The following is an 18,307-nucleotide window of genomic DNA, read 5'->3' as shown; positions in this document are numbered from 1 at the left end:
TTGTGGCATATAGTGCTGTAGATTCTCATGCTCTCATTTTCCTCCTCATATGCCTTCGGTTGTTGCAGATATATTTTTCCTTTACCTTTTTTTCATACCTTTTCTCCTGGCATGGTCATCATTCAGTATGTTCATGCTCCATCTCCATCCTCACCCGCTGTGCGGGAAAACAATCGAACTATGAAGTCGATGCCTGTGTGCATTACCAGTCATAGGAGGAGACACTATACCTGGTGACTCAAAAGAATTCTTCGAACAAAAATAAGCTGTACACGTCCGAGCCCAACACTCGATAGCAGGAATATGCAGAGTATGTGAGTCTACAGCACTTCATGCCCAGAACAGATGCTTACAGGGTAAGCCACATTTTCTTTCTTCACCTGGCTACTGACAAGGAGTTCCACACTGGTCCGGTGCTGTGCTTGGCTAGGCCTACCATAGAGGCCAAAGGCTCTGTGGTAGGCATAATTCCTCATTTTCCTATTTCTCCTTCCTCTCACAAGACTCACATTTTATTCAACATCCTAGAACGTTTTTAATACATTTTCTGAAAGCTGATGGAGAAGACACAAATTCCAGGAATATTCAGGAAAGGAAGCCGCCATTTTTTTAGTGAATATGTTCACTGGTTGTTGTTTGGAAGCCCTCATCCAACGATACTGAAATCAGTCCTGAGCGAGGGTGCCAAAAAGCACCTGGTGGAAGAAGTTAGTTGATGGGAGGGTGAACACTCTCAGAAGAGGTGAGAGTGAATATTGCACTCTAACGAGCCCCACTTGCTCCTGATTGCAGGAGGAAACTTTGCCTTTGAGTGACCTCCATCAGGATCAAACAAAATCCCCCGGACTGGTAAATGTGGCCACTGGAAAGATGCGTTCAGTTGTAATTTATTCACTGGAATTTTTTTTTTTTTTTTAAAGTGGTCTGGCGCGTGTAGTGAAGCAAACCATGCCTGACACAAAGATTCCTAATCCTTCATGAGATCTTATTTTAATGAATAAATATTAGAAAATTGTAACATTTGCTGGACCCTGGAACACTCATTCAATATATAAAAACATCTACCTAACCATAAATAAAGCCTACGTGTAGCAATATTTACTTTCACTTTATTATGTTTAATCAGAATGACCACATTCTATTTAAAATATCTCTGGGGTGTGTTTGACCTAGGACATACACAGAGGTACTTTTATTGCAGGACTTAAGCCTTTGGTAAAGATGTAGTATTACAGGTATTTAATGTTCGAGGCATATGAGCAGCAGATTACACACTATGCATAGATCGCCATCTGGTGTTGGGCCCGTATGTTTGCACTTCTTTTTGTCCTGGAAAGTCTTTGCAAGTCACAAGGTAGGTGACTCCTCCTTAGGATCATAGTGCGCATGGGCATCGGCTCCATCCTCATTGTTTTTTCCCGCCATTGGGCTCGGATGTGTTTCTCGCGCTCCAGTTAGAAACCGTTACCGATTCCTGTTTCAACACGCAATCCTTCACCCTTTCAACAGTATTGTCTCGATTGCGAACTCTAATCGGCGCGCATTTCTACAAGTCTTCGATTCTAGTCTTCAAAGAAGGCCTTCGGGCCGACCTGAGCCTTGGCATCTGGTTCATGGAAAGGACGCCTTTCAAAAAGTGTCCTCGATGAGGGTCGAAGTTTCCCCACACTGATCTGCATGAGGTGTGTAACCTCTGCCTCTCTCCGGAGCACGAGGCCAGAGACTGCCTGGTTTGTGCCTCTTTCCGCTCGCAGAAGACCATCCAGGATCGACGAGCTCGAAGGACCATGGCTCGCTCGTCGAGTTCGATCCCCAACGACATCTTCCAAGAGGATGTCGATGTGCCAGAGGAGCGGGTCGAACAAGGCCTCATCAGCGCCTCCGAAGCCGATGATCCGACATCGAAGAAGTGACTCCGGCTCAACTGGTCGTAAGTAGAGACTTCGACCCCGACCCACTCCCTACAACAACAAAGGCTTCGGTCACACCTTCACCTTCGGGCTCAGGTGCACACCGACACACTGCTTCACATGCCCCGCCCTCGGGCCCGGCAAAGAAGCCTACCAAGCCTTCCGGCGACTCGGGCTCGAGTCTGCCTGCCACCGGCGCCGAAGCCCAATCATCGGCACCGAAAAACAAGTCGCACCCATCCTCCGTGCCGACCGCTAATTCCACCCCGAAGCCCTCGGCACTGAAGACACCAAGCACCGAAAAAACACTCAGAGCCGACGAAGAAGCCACTCCCCAAAAGTTCGGACTCCCACTCTTCGGAGCCGAAAAAACCATCGACACCGAAGAAGCACACAGACTGGTAAACCACATGGCTCCAAGCCCAAAACCGCTCCGGAGCCGGTGCCAAAAAAGCCCTCGACACCGACACAGTCGACACCGAACACCCAACCTTCTTCAGAAGAGCTTTTTCGACCAGACCCTCAACAAAAAACTCTAACTAAAGACCCTAAAACTGGTCAATTGACTCTGAGTTCCAGGAAAAGACCACTGGACATGCCTGCACCAGCTCCACCACCTAAAAAGAGGGACCTAGCCACATCACCTCTTAGAGTCCCTTCTCAACCTCCACCTCCCGCACACCTCGTTCTCCTACGCCATCCCCTACACCAGTAGACGATGACGACACATATGATGACACAGGGACACAGGGGATGGTGCAGACGACCTGCCACTAGGGGGCCCAAGTCCACCAGCTTCCCGTGACCCCTGGGATGACTATAATTCGCCTAATGTCCCGCAAGATGACACCTACTCCTCTAGGCCTTCCTCACCAGAAGACACCATGGGTGTTAATCAGCTGGTACACCGAGCTGCCCAGTACCACGGGGTCAACGTACATACAGAACCGGTCTAAGAGGATTTTTTTAATGGACACTTTTGACACCACCCAAAGGTCCACATCCACTTTACCCATGCTCAAAGGGGTTATTAAACACGCTACAGAGGTATTTAAGGACCCTGTTGGGGCTAGAGTCATCAATCCTAGAATTGAGAAAAAATACAAAGCTGCCCCTACAGACCCAGCTTACATTAAGGGCCCTGTTCCATTAGACTCCATGGTGGTCTCAAATGCTAGAAAGAGGGCTAACTTGCAAACATCAGGTGATGGAGCTCCGCCCGACAAAGAGTCTAAACTCCTGGATGCCTCTGGCAAAAGAACAGCGTCAGAGGCAGCTATCATTTGGCGCATCGCAACACTCAGGCCCTGTTAGCCAGATACAATAGGGCTCACTATGATGAGTTAGAGTCCCTACTACAACACCTCCCAGACAAATACAAAAATAAGGCCAACGATCTCATACAGGAGGGTAAAATGATCACCAACACCTCCATCCGGTGCGCTCTCGATGATTCAGATACAGCATCCAGAGCAGTAAACACAAGTGTCCTTCTCCGCAGGCACGCGTGGCTACGCATTTCCGGTTTTAAAGCTGAGGTGCAAAGCTCTATCCTCAACCAACCTTTTGACCATCAACACCCTTTTAGCCCTAATGTTGATGCATCCCTTGAAAAGATGAAAAAGTACACAGCCAAATCAATGGGAGCCTTGCAATCGCAAGCTCCCAGACGTTCTTTACGTCGCTCATCCTACAAGGGCAACTCCAGGGGCTACTTGTCTGATAACCAATCCACCTCTTACAAGGCCCCACCCAATCCACCTTCACCAGAGGTTATCAGTGAGGAGGCTACAGAGGCAACAATAATAAGAGCAGAGGCAAGACTAACAACACCCGCTCTGCCTCCACCCCTGCCCAATGACTTCCCTCCGCTTCTCCCGGACCATTCCACTCCGGTCGGTGGAAGACTACAACAGTTCCTTCCTGTCTGGACCAACATCACCACAGTCAGGTGGGTTCGACAAATAGTGCAATCAGGTTACTGTCTCGAACTTACCTCTACCCCCCCAAACATTCCACCGAAACAGTGTCCAATGTCAACAGAACATTTGTCACTATGAAACAAGAGGTAATTTTCTTACTACAAAAAAGTCCAATAGAACTAGTTCCCCTGCATCAACACAGGAGTTTACTCCCTGTATTTTCTCACACCAAAGAAAGACTGCTCTCTGAGACCTATTCTATACCTCAGGCCACTAAACCTATACATACAATCAGACCATTTCCACATGGTCACACTTCAGCAGGTCCTCACTCTACTTTCACAGGACGACTTCCTGGCTACCTTAGATCTCAAGAACGCCTATTTCCATATTCCCATTCACGCAGCTCACAGAAAATATCTCAGGTTTGTAGTGGATGGGCAGCACTGTCAATTCAAAGTACTCCCTTTCGGAGTCACAACAGCACCACTGGTATTCAAAAAGAGCCTAGCGGTAGTCGCAGCCCATCTAAGAAGACCACACATTCACGTCTTCCCATACCTCGACGACTGGCTCATAAAAGCCAGCTCGTACAACCAGTGTGTTCATCACACTCATGCGACTATCCAATTACTCCACTACATGGGGTTCACAATAAACCACACCAAGTCTCATCTGCAACCCTCTCACACGCAACAGTACCTCGGCGCCACAATAGACTCCTCAAAAGCGCTAGCCTATCCCAGTCCAGCCAGGATAGCAAGCATTCTCGCTCTCCTCACCAAATTTCAGCCGCATCACTCTCTTCCAGCTCGAGTGTTCATGCAGCTCATAGGGATGATGGCCTCTTGCATATTCATAGTGCCTCACGCAAGACTCCAGATGCGTCCCATACAAAAGTGCTTAGCACGCCAATGGAACCAGGCTCAAGGTCAGCTAACAGATCTGGTGTTGGTAGACGGTCACACTCATCGCTCTCTGCAGTGGTGGAGCACCAAAAACCTTTCCAAAGGGCGACCGTTCCTAGAGCCAGTTCCTCAAATTGTCATGACAGCGGACGCATCGCTCTCCGGCTGGGGAGCTCACCTATTACATCACACCATGCAGGGAAGGTGGACACCTCAACAAAATTTATTCCACATCAATCACCTGGAATTACTGGCCATATTCCTAGCCTTAAAAGCATTCCAAAAACAAATATCAGCAAGACTGTCCTAGTCCGCACGGACAACATGACAGCCATGTACTACATACAGAAACAAGGCGGGACACACACACTGCAGCTCTCTCAGCTAGCACAGAACATATGGAGATGGGCTATACCTCAGAACATTTTTCTCCTAGCCCAACATGTTCCAGGAGTCCAAAACACCATAACCGATCTGTTAAGTCGTCAAACGCAACAGATCCACGAGTGGGAACTTCATCCACAAGTTCTTAAACCATCCTTTCAAATGTGGGGGCAACCACAGATAGACCACTTCGCCACGCACGAAAACGTCAAATGCCCAAGCTTTGCCGCCAGATACCCAAACCCATTGGCCAAAGGCAATGCGATATGGATGAACTGCTCAAGCAGATTTCCATACGCCTTTCCGCCTCTCCCACTCATACCACTGGTGGTGCGCAAACTACAGCAACACTCACTGACTCTCATTCTAGTTGCTCCAACTTGGGCCAGACAACCGTGGTACACCACATTGCTGGAACTGTCCGCAGTTCCGCACCAAAGATTACACCTCTCACTACACCTCTTAACCCAGAACCGTGGAGAGATCAGACACCCAGACCCAGCTCAGCTCAACCTTGCGATCTGGCTCCTAAAATCTTAGAATTCGGTTATCTGAATCTTCCTCCTGACTGTATGAACGTAATTAAGGAAGCTAGACGCCCTACCACTAAAGCCTGCTACTCAGTCAAGTGAAAACGATTTGTGATATATTGTCATAACAATAACATCAATCCCCTAGATGTGTCTATCCAACACATCATAAGCTACCTACTACACCTACAAAGGTGCAACTTAGCCTATGCGTCTATTAGAATACACCTTGCTGCCATAGCAGCATATCTACAAAATGGACAACATTTATCACCATTGAGGGTACCTGCAATCAAAGCCTTTATGGAAGGACTCAAAAGGATAATTCCTCCCAGAGTTCCACCCTCACCTGTGTGGAATTTAAACATTGTTCTCACAAGACTAATGGGACCTCCCTTTGAACCTCTACATAAATGTGAGCTACAATTCTTAACATGGAAGGTTGCTTTCCTAGTGGCCATAACTTCTCTAAGAAGAGTTAGTGAGCTACAGGCACTAACTATTCAGGAACCTTTCTTACACATCCATCACAATAAGGTTGTTCTCTGAACTAATCCTAAATTCCTCCCTAAAGTCATTTCTCCCTTCCACCTCAATCAATCTGTGGAGTTGCCCGTATTCTTCTTGCAACCACACACAGTCGCAGAAAGTTTTCTACATACTTTGGTGTGAGAAAGTGGCTCTGTATATACTGTTCCCAAATAGGTACAGGGTGTACAGAGTCCACAGTCCCCAGAGGTTTGGCAGAGGCTAAAGTTAGATATAACCTTACTCTCTAAAGTGGTAGCTTGGTCGAGCAGTAAGGCCGTATCAGAGGACAGTGTAAAGCATTTGTTGAACACAGTCAGCCAGCAAATGGTCTCACACTCAATAACTGAACTCTAGGCCAATGGTTTATATATAAAAAAAATATGCTTGTTTTGTTTTAGAACCAACAATAGGTATTAAAATATACTTTCTCAGAATGAGATGCTTTATATAAATACTTTTGCAATATGCAATTGACTTTTGTAGGAAGTTACAAGTGGTTGCAATAGGCAACACAATTCTAAACACAATGATGCATTGAGTTTAATGGAAGTTTCAAGTTATTTGCCACAGATTACTTTTAGGATTACTTTTGGAATTCCAGGACTGGATCCTAGATTCAGTCCTGGGTCAGTACTTAGAATCAAGTGATGAAAGTCGACTTAATTACTGTGATGATTTTTAAACAATATTTAGCTATTTTAAAAGTTGACACTTCGAAAATATTTCATAGAAAACAGTCAATGATTCCCTATGGCAGAAAATTCAAGTTGCAGGTATAGTATGTTCTCGTTACTGTTGGAATCCAGTACTGGGTGCCTAGACTCAGTACTGGGACCTTTATCCAAAACAGGTAAGTAATTACGTTTTCAGATATTATACGATTTTTAAAGAATATTTAACATTTGTAGAAATTGACACACAAGAAATTTCACAGAAAAACAGTCAATGATTTCCTATGGGAGAAAATTGTGTTACTGGTAAGTACAGTTGTAAGTATTTTTCAGAGTCAGTGCTGGGCACCAAGATCGAGCACTGGGAGCTGACCTAAGAGCAGGTGAGTGTTTTCGTTACTCGGCTGATTTTTGGTGAATATTTTAGGTTTTGAAAAGTCCAAATTTCAGGAAAAGCCAGTCAATGTTACACTATGGAGAAAATTGAGTTATCGGTTTAAAGGTAAGTACTCGACTGGCAGAGTTAAGGTTCTGGGCATAGACTCAGGGGTCTCTCAGGGTCAGGTAGGTACAGTTGGTTCACCCTCAGCGCCACAAGGGCGGCCGGGTGCAGAGAGAGTTAGGCCCAATGTTATCCTATGAAAGGTAGGGGGGCCTTGGTTGGTGGCTGCTGACTAGCAGGCCACGCGGCTGTGGGAGCTGGGCTCCTGGTCACTTACTCAGGGCAAGTAGGGAAGTAGATGGGTGTAGAGGTTGCACTGCCAGGGCCACTCGGGCGGCTGGGTGCAGGGTGCTTTTGAGCCTTCGGGCGCTCAATTGATTTCAATAGGAAATCTCCGGTTTAGAAAAAGACTGCAAGCTCGGGGACGAAGATTCTTCGGGTGCCACCACCACTTCGAGAGGTTAGTTGGAGGATAGGTAGGTACCCCGGGATTGGGCACAGGGGGCCGCGGGGCGCCGGGTGCATGGGTGCCTTTTGGTGTCGGGAAATCTTACCCTCTATTGATCGCGGTTGGGGGGCACCTGGTTCTGAGGCTGCAGGCTTCTTCAGGAATGTCGAGGGAGGTCCTTGGGTGCCGGACTCTGGGTCACAGTCACCGTGGGGTCGTCCTTGTGGTCTTTGTTCACTCCGGCACAGGCCAGGCTTGGCGGGTGCAGAGTGTGCTGGGTTCGCGGTTCCGGGCTGCTGCCAGTAGTAGTTTTTGAGTAGAGCCTCTACTCATGGGAGTCCCAGGGGGCTTAGAGTCAAAAGGTAGCCAGGTCCTCCAGGGTTTGTGAGGTTGCTGGCCGCAAGAGATGCCGGGTTGGAGCAGGAGCAGGTTCAAGGGTCGACAGGCCGGTAGAGCTGGGGCCCAAGCAGTTGGTGTCTTCCTCTTCTTAGCAGCTGCAGGGTAGGTCTTCTTAAAGACTAGATTTAGGGGTGTTACAGGTAGGTGAACGGCAGGGACCAATGGGTCCCTGTCCTGGGGTGGGTACAACCCCTATCCTGCCTCTCTCCTGTGGGAGGGGGGCAGTAGCCTAGTCCTGATTGGGCAGGGCTTCCCATCTTCAAGATGACGAGAGCCCGGAGATGTGCTTCACCTCGTCTCCCCCACCTGAGGGGTGGGGTTGGTAGGCTGGCACATCCCCTGTCCTTATTTGGGGTTTCCAGCCAAGCTTCCCGCCAGAGTGGGGGGTGGCAGTGGCCTGGGGAAGCTCACAGAGGCGGCATGCCTTTGAAGCTTCCCCCTGCCCATCCTGGGGGAGGAGATTTAGCACCTCGCCCAGGATGTGCATTGTTGCAGACCCAGGAGAGATGGGGCTCTCCTACCCAGGGGTCCAGCAACATGTCTGCTGTGTGGCAGCCTAGGCAGCCTCAGAACAGACGTGGATTGTAGGTTAGGTTTCAGGGGGCATCTCTAAGATGCCCTCTGGGGTGCTTGGTACATTAAATCCCACACTGGCATCAGTGTGGGTTTAATGTGCTGAGAAGTTTGATACTAAACTTCTCAGTCTTCAGTATTGCCATTATGGTGCTGTGAAGTTCGTGTTTGACGAGCTCCCAGCACCAAATACTCTTAAATGGCAGCACTGCACTTACAGTGCCCAGGAATGGACCTGGGTACTTTAGGGGCACAGGGCTCCTGCGCCCACACCATTTGCATAGGACACCCAGCTAGATGGGTGGCTGTTGTATGCCATGGCAGTGTAGATGGTGGGCATGGCACACAGGGATGTGTGCCATGTCGACTTTGTTTTGTCTTGTACCCAGACACTCAGCCTGCAAGGACAGTGTGTGTGTGTGTGTGTGTGTGTAAGGGTACAGGGCCTCTAAGGGTGGCACAATGAGTGCTGCAGCCCTTAGAGGCCTTCCCTGGTCACAAGGCCCTGGGTACCTAGGGTACCATTTACCAGGGGCTGACATGTGGCCAGGGTTTGCCAATTTGTGTTTTGTGTTTTAGGGAAGGAACATAGGCCCTGGGCACCTGATTGGCAGGAGTCCACGGCACACTCAGTCAAAGTACATTCAGCAATTCAGCAAAAAGTGGGGGCATACCATGCAAGAAAGATGGCACTTTCTCACATTTAGATGTTAAAAGAGCATTGCTCTATTACATTGAGAGAACACAACCTTTTCGAAAGACTAAACTTTTCGTTTCTTTCTCACCACCACACAACGGCAATCCCATTGCAAAGTCCGGGATAGCCAGATGGATTGTTAAATGCATACAAATTTGCTACCACAAAGCAAAACGTACTTTAACTCTTCCTCCTAGAGCCCACTCTACAAAAGAAATAGGGGCTTCTATGGCATTTTTAGGGAACATTCCATTAGATGACATCTGCAGAGCAGCTACATGGTCTACACCGCACACGTTCACAAAACACTATTGTGTAGATGTGCAATCAAAACAACAAGCTAGTGTGGGCCAAGCTGTACTCACAACCCTATTTCAGACTACTGCAACAGATACTGGTGGCCGCCGCGAAGGACGGGGACTGCTATACAATCTATGCATAGTGTGTAATCTGCAGCTCATATGCCTCAACGGGAAATGCTACTTACCAGTATGCATCTGTTCTTGGCATGTAGAGCTGCAGATCTCAACACGCCCACCCGCCTCCCCAGCTTCCTTTATCTGTTCCAGTATTATCTTATTTAGATACAGCATACAAAGGCATCTTCCGGTTTCTTACAAAGCTCCATCATTTCCCTGCTGGCGAAAAACAATCGGATGGAGCCGATGCCTATGCGCACTATGATCCTAAGGAGGAGTCAGCTACATTGTGACTTCCAAAGACTTTCCAGGACAAAAACAAGTGCAAACATCCAGGCCCAGCACCAGATGGCGATCAATGCATATTGTGTAGATCTGCAGCTCTACATGCCAAGAACAAATGCATACTGATAAGTAGCATTTCCCTTTCTTTTTGATCCCCAACAGCTACTATTGTTTGTAACACCGTAGTCATGAAAAAGTTGTTAGCAAACCTATTCTTGCATTTCTGATTTGTCTTTTTGAGGGCATGTTTAGCCTGGGGCTACTGCCTTACTCCTTCAAGCTGTATAGAACTATTTTTGTTGCTTTTATACACATGCTACATTTCATCTTATCCCCTTCCATGCCCATGACGGAACGGTTCCGTCATGAGCATCGGTTGCGCTGTGCTCATGACGGAACCGTTCCGTCATGGCCCCGCCCGCGCTCGAACCCTTCAGCACCGCGGGGGAATTCCCGCCGCGCTGAAGGGGTTAATTTATGCATGCTGTGTGAATAAAATATCCCCTAACTCTTTCGAGAAAAAATCAAACATTTTGTATTGCGCTAAATAAAAACTGCGTAGAATGTGACAGTGTTTTGAAAACCTCTTCTGTTGGTACATTTTTCTCATATGGTTTTTATTTTGTTTTGTAGATGAGGATTCTGAAACATATGTTGAGCTGGAGTTGGTTCCAGTATTGGAGACTGACTACGTATCGGAGCTCCCAGGAGGTCAGATGGCATATCAAGGTGCTGAAAATCTCTGTCCCTACACCCCTTCAAGGCCACCTGATGTCTCTATTACCAGTGAATCTAGCTTCCTCAATAAATCAGATGACAGTGACTTTGAAGTGCAAGCTCGCATACTACCAGGTATCCAAGAAGAGGAGGAAGATGGTGTCCCAAAGACTCCTGGGAGGGGAATAGCAGAGCATTCACATTCTGAGACTCCCCACCCTACAGTTTACATGGTTCCTCCATCTACACTTCCACTTCCAGCAGTTGTTGTTAAGGAAGAAGAGCCTTTGGCTCCACCAGAAAAAATCAATGAACAAGTATTATCTGTGACCAAGACTTTATCTGAAGAGGATCTTCCTAGGACTCCTGGTCGAGACATATTGGCCAAGTTATCTCACTTTCTTGGGAAGTCGCAGAGTACTGAAACTGTTCCAGCTACACCAAGCAGCGATGCTCCTCTCACAGGAAATAGCTTGACTTTGAGTTCTCCTCACATTCCAGGGAGCCCTTTTTCTTACCTGTCCCAGTCACCCGGCGTTAATAGTGGTATTCCGCGGACTCCAGGGAGAGATTTTAATTTTACTCCCACTTTTCCAGAGCCCAGTCCCACTCTCTCTCATGTTTCTTCCACCAAGAAGGTGTCTGTGGATGAATTAGATGAGAAAATGTTTAAGGAACCAAAAAGTGCTACCTTAACAGTCAATGTTGATGGTGTTCCTTCTCCTGTTCCATTTGCCAGCCCTCTTGGATCTGATCTCCAAAAAGACCTTGGATTAACACCGGAGGACTTGGACTCTTCAGAAACTTCAACATGCTTACCAGATGACAGGATATTAACTAGTGAGGAGAGTGAGGCTGAAGTGAAAACTGAATTGTTTTCTCCAGCAATCCCATCTTCACCACCACTTTCACCTCTGTTTAGGAAGAAACCCGTAAAACCTAAACGATCACCTCCCTCAGTTCTTTCTTTGGTTACCCATACAAGCAAAAGTGCTGATCCTGCTGTTCCAGTTGCCTTGACAGAAAGTGCTGTGAGCAAAGACTTGTTTGATGCACGTCCCACACATTTGGGAGGAATGACTGATCCTTCAGCAGTAACATTAGACTTTAGGAATGAAAGCTACCCTGAAAACATTCTTGGTGAGGCCCTTGTAGAGAAACTTCCATTTAAGGGGATAGAAAATCAGTATATCGATGAATTAAAAGATGAAGATTTACTTAAGTCTAAAAGACACTTGCCTAAGAGGCATAAGAAGAGACATGTAGAGATTTCTAAAATTACTTCACCCGAGTATTCTCCGCCCAAAGCTCGATTTAAGCCCCGATCTGAGTTTGAGGAAGTGACTGTATTGTATGATATTTGGAATGGGGGAATAGATGACGAAGACATCAAGTTTCTGTGCATCACTTATGACCAGATGCTGCAGCAAGATAATGGCATGGATTGGCTAAATGACACTCTTTGGGTCTACCACCCTCATATCCTTTTTAAACATTCACTGCAGTAGCATACAAAGCAACAATTTGATAGCCTAAAAGCTATATTACATTGCTCTTGATTTGGTACTAGATGTTTTTACTTAAATTATTATATTCTTTTGGTTGCAGAGGTACTTTGGACTTTATTTCTTCAGTTTAAAGGTATTTTTATTTGTGGAGCTTTGTGAATCAATTTGCACACCCTACTGGGGAGCTGCAGAAATCATTCTTAACATCAGTGCCAGATCTCCACTGCTGCTGGCTCTGTTGCACCCATGGGAATGACCAGCACGAGCAGATCCAGCAAGCACGCCAGCTGGTTCATACCCGAGCTTCGACCCCCCCCCCCCTTAAGGGCGAATGCAAGTAACTGGAGATATAGTGGCACTCCAGCAGGAATTTTTCAGACCTCACCACCTTCAAGTCAGCCCTCAGCAAATACCACCACTGCCTCAGGGAGGCCAAGAACAACGCCCTAACCTACTGCATTGAGGCAAATACTAAATTACACTAAGGAACTCTACAGCATCGTCAGAGTTCTCCAGCATGGATGCCACCGAAAACACGATCCACAATTCCCAGGCCCTCTGCAACACAGACTACTTCCACAACAAGATATCCGATATCTACAGCAACTTCGACCTGAATCTACTGACCTCGACCACCTCCTGACACCAGTGACAACCACCTGCTCACTGAATGTAAACAGCTCAGCACCCAGGTCACCACTTCCATCATGAGCTCGATCCACTCCAAAGCATCGACAGACCCCTGCCACCACGACTTTTTTGGGCTGCGATGTAAAGAAATCAGCAGTGCCCTCACAAGCATTCTAAACTCATCCTTCACCATGGCACCGTCCACGACGCATGGAAACATGTGGAGTTAAACCACTCCTGAAGAAACCCTCAGCCGATCCCAGCAAACGTAAGAACTACTGCCCCATCTCCCTGCTCCCCTGTCCCACCAAGGTCCTGGAGAATTCCATCCATGGCCAGCTCAACGAACACTTGGAAGAAAAACAACCTGCTTAACACCTCTCAAACCGGCCTCCGCTCCAACCACAGCACCGAGACCGCCCTTATTGCTGCTACCAACATCAGATGCCTCCTCAGCCAAGGTGAGACTACAGCCCTGATCCTCTCCAACCTCACTGGCTTCTGACACCATATCCCACCACACCCTCATCTCCAGACTCCACACCATCGGCATCTGGGTTAACATCTCAAGTGGATCACCTCCTTCATCACAGGACGTACACAGAGGATCCGCCTACCACCCTTCACCTCCGAACACAAAAGCATCATCTGCGGCATCCCCCATCCACAAACAACATCATCTCGTATGACAACGACACCCAACTCATCCTTTCCCTCACGGAAGACCCCGCCACCACCAGATCTAATTTCCGGAATGTCATGACCAGCGTCACCGACTGGATGAAGTCTTAACTGCCCGGAGCTGAACACGGACAAGACAGAATTGTTCATCTTCGGAAACACACCTCACCCTGGGACGACACCTGGTGGCCTGCCTCACTCAGCTCGTCCCCGACCCCCTCAGACCAGCCTGCAATCTCAGCACCATCCTAGACCACCAACTAACCATTCCGTAGCAGGTTAACGCTGTGTCCTCTTCCTGCTTCCACGCCCCGTGCATGCTCCGTAAGATCTTCAGATGAATAGACTTCAACACCAGGAAAACAATCACTCAAGCCCTCCTCTCCAGCCAACTTGACTACTGAAATGCACTCTACACCGGAACCACCACACAGCTCCTCACACGACTCCAGAACATTCAGAACACCGCAGCTAGACTCATCCTCCACCTGCCCAAACATAGCAGTATCACCCCCCCCCAAACCTCCAATGGCTCCCCGTCCTCAAGAGAAGCCAGTTCAAGCTGTTGACCCACACCTACAAAGCCCTGCACAACATCGGACTCACCTACATTAATCACCACCTGACCTTCCACCAACCCGTCAGACATATCCGCTCTGCCTCCCTTGCACGCGTTCCCCGCATCCGTTGGAGCCGCAGTAAAGGTCCTTCCTTCTCCTGCCTCGCTACCAAGTCCTGGAACGACCTCCACCTTTGAACCTCTCTTTCACTCATCGATTTCAGGAAGGGACTCCAGATCTTGCTGTTGAATTAAGGCCTCAGAACCCCAGCGCCTGGATACGCCCTGGGGTGAATAGCCATGCTATACACTCAAACAGTATTTATATGGGAACAGATGACCCTGTGTTCAAAGGCATTGACAAACTATCAAATAAAGTGAACATTCTATTTTGTACATGGCTGCCAAACTGTTTTAGTGGTAGGCAGTTGCTTAGTAAAGTCATACAATTTTGTTTTTCTTGTACATAATTCTATCTCAACAGTAAACCTCAACCCGGAATGTCTTGTGCAGTAGCTGGCTCCCCTTCTGGGTTCTTTAAATGAGATGGTGGTAACTTTATATCAAAAAATAATTTGGCTGACACTATACAATACTCACTAAATGCACATCCTAAAATTACTTCAGTCTTTTAAAATGGGACTTGCATGGCTCTGTACTCTAACGAAACAGTGCTTTATTCTGTCTATCCCTTTACGCCAGTGTAGCTTCACCAAATTATGCTTTTATGCTTTCAACTCTGGTAGTGGTCTAGCAACAAATATACATATATAATTTAACCTTGACTTTTCATTGATGTTCATGCTCAGTGCTTTGTGTTTTTTAGTTGGATCCATATCCTGCCAGACTAGAACAGACATTGTCATGTTCTAGAGTTCTGTTTTCTTCTGATTTCTGGACCAGGAAGACGTTCTCTAAAAGAATGCAGTCACAGCCAGGTCGAGATGTTCCAGTATTTTTTGTCTGTTTAAAGTAATATAAATGTCATGTTTAATGTCCGAGTAAGCAGTTATTTTGTGATGGTTTGCAGCCTATTTTAAAGACAATCTAGATATTTTAGTGAAGCATTTCAAGCAATATTTCTATAGTCCTATCTTCTCAACTTTGTTGAAATTACCAGTACTTTAGTCAGGACTAGAAATGGGTTCTTCAGGAGAGGCTGACACTTTGCATTTTTGTGTGAAGCAGAGCTCAAGCATATTTATCTTGCACAACCTTTGCCATCTGCCAGGGAGAAACCAAGTCCCCTAGAGAGAGAAACTGCGTCTAATTCGTTTCCTGCATTTCTGCTGAAGGTTTTCTGTTAGATTAGTGCTTCAGACTGCATTACGTATTTTCAACAGTTCCAATTCTTCTTTTGGGTTTTAGGAAGTTAACGTTCTACCAAGTGGTCATTGTCCTAATGGAACTAGAATGGACATGGAAGAGCTGTTACTCTGACATCCTGGAACTCTGCTGCTCACCTCTGCGTTTTTGTTTCCTTGCTAAGTCGAAGACATTAATTTTTTATGTTGTCTTAAGCATCACTGTTGGATAACTAGTTGTCCATATTTCTAACTATTGCAAACCGTTTAATTTAAAAATGGTTACTGGTTGCTTAAGACTCCGCTATGAAATTTCAAAGAACATACACAAGGGTATCTGGGTGAGTTCAACTTAGCTAAAAACGACAACTCTGTTAGGGTCGTTTGAAGAGCCAGGTCTTCAGGTCCTTTCTGAATTGGTGCAGTGCTGGGCTTCGTCTTGGGTGAAGGGGGAGTTCGTTCCAGGTCTTGGCTGCGAGGTAGGAGAAGGATCTTTCACCTGCTCTGGTCATGTGGAAACGGTGGACGATGGCTAGGGTGAGGTTGGCTGAACTGATGTTTCTCTTGGGGGCGTGGAAGGAGATTCAGTCGATGAGGTATTGGAGTCCGGTGTTGTTGAGGGCTTTGTAGGCGTGTGTGAGCAGCTTTAAGGTTATTCCTCTTCCTACGGGTATCCAGTGGAGGTTGCGGAGGTGTTGGGTGATGTGGTTGAGTCGCGGGATGTCGTAGGAGTTTGCGTAGGAGTTTTTGTTGATTCCGGTGTTGAGAGCGTTTCGGTAGTCCAGTCTGCTGGTGATGAGGGCCTGGGTGTCGATTTTTCTGAAATTGGGGGGGATCCACTTGAACGTCTTGTGAATTTCTCTTCACTTGCTCAAATGCATTTTGAACGCCACATCCAGGCAGCTGTAAGGTATCTTGCAACAGCAAATGCCATCAACCTGGAGCTGTCAGTCCTTAAAATCCTAAATGCCTCCAGTTGGCTTCTGGTGCCCAGATTCCTACACACAGGCAATATCGATATAGACTGGTGGAGACCCTAAGCAGGGCAAAAGAGTAAAATTTGAAGTATAGTCTACGGGGGTCCTCTGCACACTGGACTCACTACACCCACGTGATATTCGTTAGCCCACTTAGAACAAAAAACTATGGTAGGAAGAGACTGATTCCTAAATGTTAAAAGCAGTTTCCGGGCCACGGGGAGTGTGATCTCATCAATCAACCTTTTGTACTCGGGAAGTATTTTAAAGTTGATAAATTGATTACACAAGGTAGCTCTACTATTGCGGATGGTGTATGCAGATACATGCTCACAATATGCCTAATTGATTTCAGTTTTAGTGATGGAGTTGCATTCCTCTGGCCTCGCCCACACCCACTCCCACCCCAGCTTCAAATTGTCTTCCTTCATTCACCTTGTTTTCATTGACTTGCTTGCAGTTGTATCAATGTTGAATAGATGTTAATTTCAATAATTCTACACATTACATGTGCAGTGTTTTTAAGAATCCTAATGTATAAACTTTCCTGTAAAATACTTTTTCAGCAAGCCTCATAATTGCACCTTGTTCCTCGATTTTGCTTGGAAACAAAAGGCCAAATGTACATTGTGCATCAATGTACTAGTAGCTGGTCCTTGTTACTTTTCTCTCAGTGCCCATTATTGTATAACTACTAGCACTTCAGCAAACTATATGTAATGTTTAACCTGTAGCCATATGCCTACAGTAAATGCATTCAAGTGCAAAAATATTTTTGTCCTTAACCGCTTTCTACCAACCAGTGTTATTTCTCCCAAGAAGAAAAGGAGAGAAGATGGGCTTAGGGAACATGTTACAGGTTGTGCCCGCAGTGAAGGATATTACAAAATTGATAACCGAGATAAAGCTAAATACCTCAATAGCCGTGCAATTGCTGATGAACCTCCAGTTGATACACAGGTATGTATAATGATTTATAGATGTTGCAGTTGTCTCTGTATTACTTTCACACGAGCTCTTTCGATAAAAAGATTGTCACCTAAAGGTCCACAGTAGTAAATCTTATGTAATTTGTAGCTTCCTTGGTGTGGTGTTTCATGATCCCTGTTTGTAGCTCTTCAAAACTAGCAGTAGCTTGTTTCTGTTATCCCAGATTTTCTAACTTTACATAATTTGGGCAATAAAACATGATTTTTAACATTCTGTATGTAGAAAAAATGTTTTGGGGTAGTCTGGGTTTTGGAATGCTATGTAGTTTCCTTATAGCAATATCAAATTTGAAGTAGCCTTAAGCAGCGAAAGTTGCACTATTTCAAAGGGTAAGATGAATGGCTGAAGTGGATCAATAATTTAAGCCTTTGAGCATATAGATAATTGTACGCATTTTTAGATTAAAAGATGAATAGACTGGGTATTGTACAGGATGCCTTATCTGGGGAGGAGATGTGGCCTAGGGCTAGGGCTGCCATCTTTAAAATCTGGGGACCAAGGTTCAAATCCTGGCCTCAGTGCTTGTTTCAACAGTGCGCGATTGTAGGCAAATAACTTAATCTCCCTGTGCTTAAAAAACAAGTGTGAAATGTATTAGTGTAATCCACACTTGCTGCACATTGACTTGTAGATCGCCTCCCAACCACTATACCCACATAATGTACAACACTCCTTTGCTCCATAGCTCGGCCTGCACTGTATAGATACCAGTACATACATACAGGGGCTTATAGGGTTATGGTTTTAAAACATTACCACAATCAATCCTGACAGTTTTTTGTACTTTGTTTGCAGTCCCAAATGATTTCCTCTACTGCTTTT

At 46.4% G+C, this 18,307-nt stretch overlaps 1 protein-coding gene across 3 annotated transcripts in view; it reads left to right on the top strand.

Annotated features, from left to right (window-relative positions):
- Positions 1 to 18,307, top strand: part of SETD1B (SET domain containing 1B, histone lysine methyltransferase) — a 476,309-nt gene that overhangs the window by 364,139 nt on the left and 93,863 nt on the right. For all 3 annotated transcript variants that reach the window (XM_085633203.1, XM_085633202.1, XM_085633201.1), the window contains exons 13-14: positions 10,753 to 12,315; positions 17,292 to 17,455. In XM_085633203.1, coding sequence (XP_085489329.1) covers positions 10,753 to 12,315; positions 17,292 to 17,455 — 1,727 coding nt within the window. The remainder of the gene's footprint in view (positions 1 to 10,752; positions 12,316 to 17,291; positions 17,456 to 18,307) is intronic.

The sequence above is a fragment of the Triturus cristatus genome, chromosome 11 (assembly GCF_964204655.1).
Source record: "Triturus cristatus chromosome 11, aTriCri1.1, whole genome shotgun sequence".
Lineage (NCBI taxonomy): Eukaryota > Metazoa > Chordata > Amphibia > Caudata > Salamandridae > Triturus > Triturus cristatus.
This window is presented reverse-complemented; position numbering and strand designations above follow the sequence as displayed.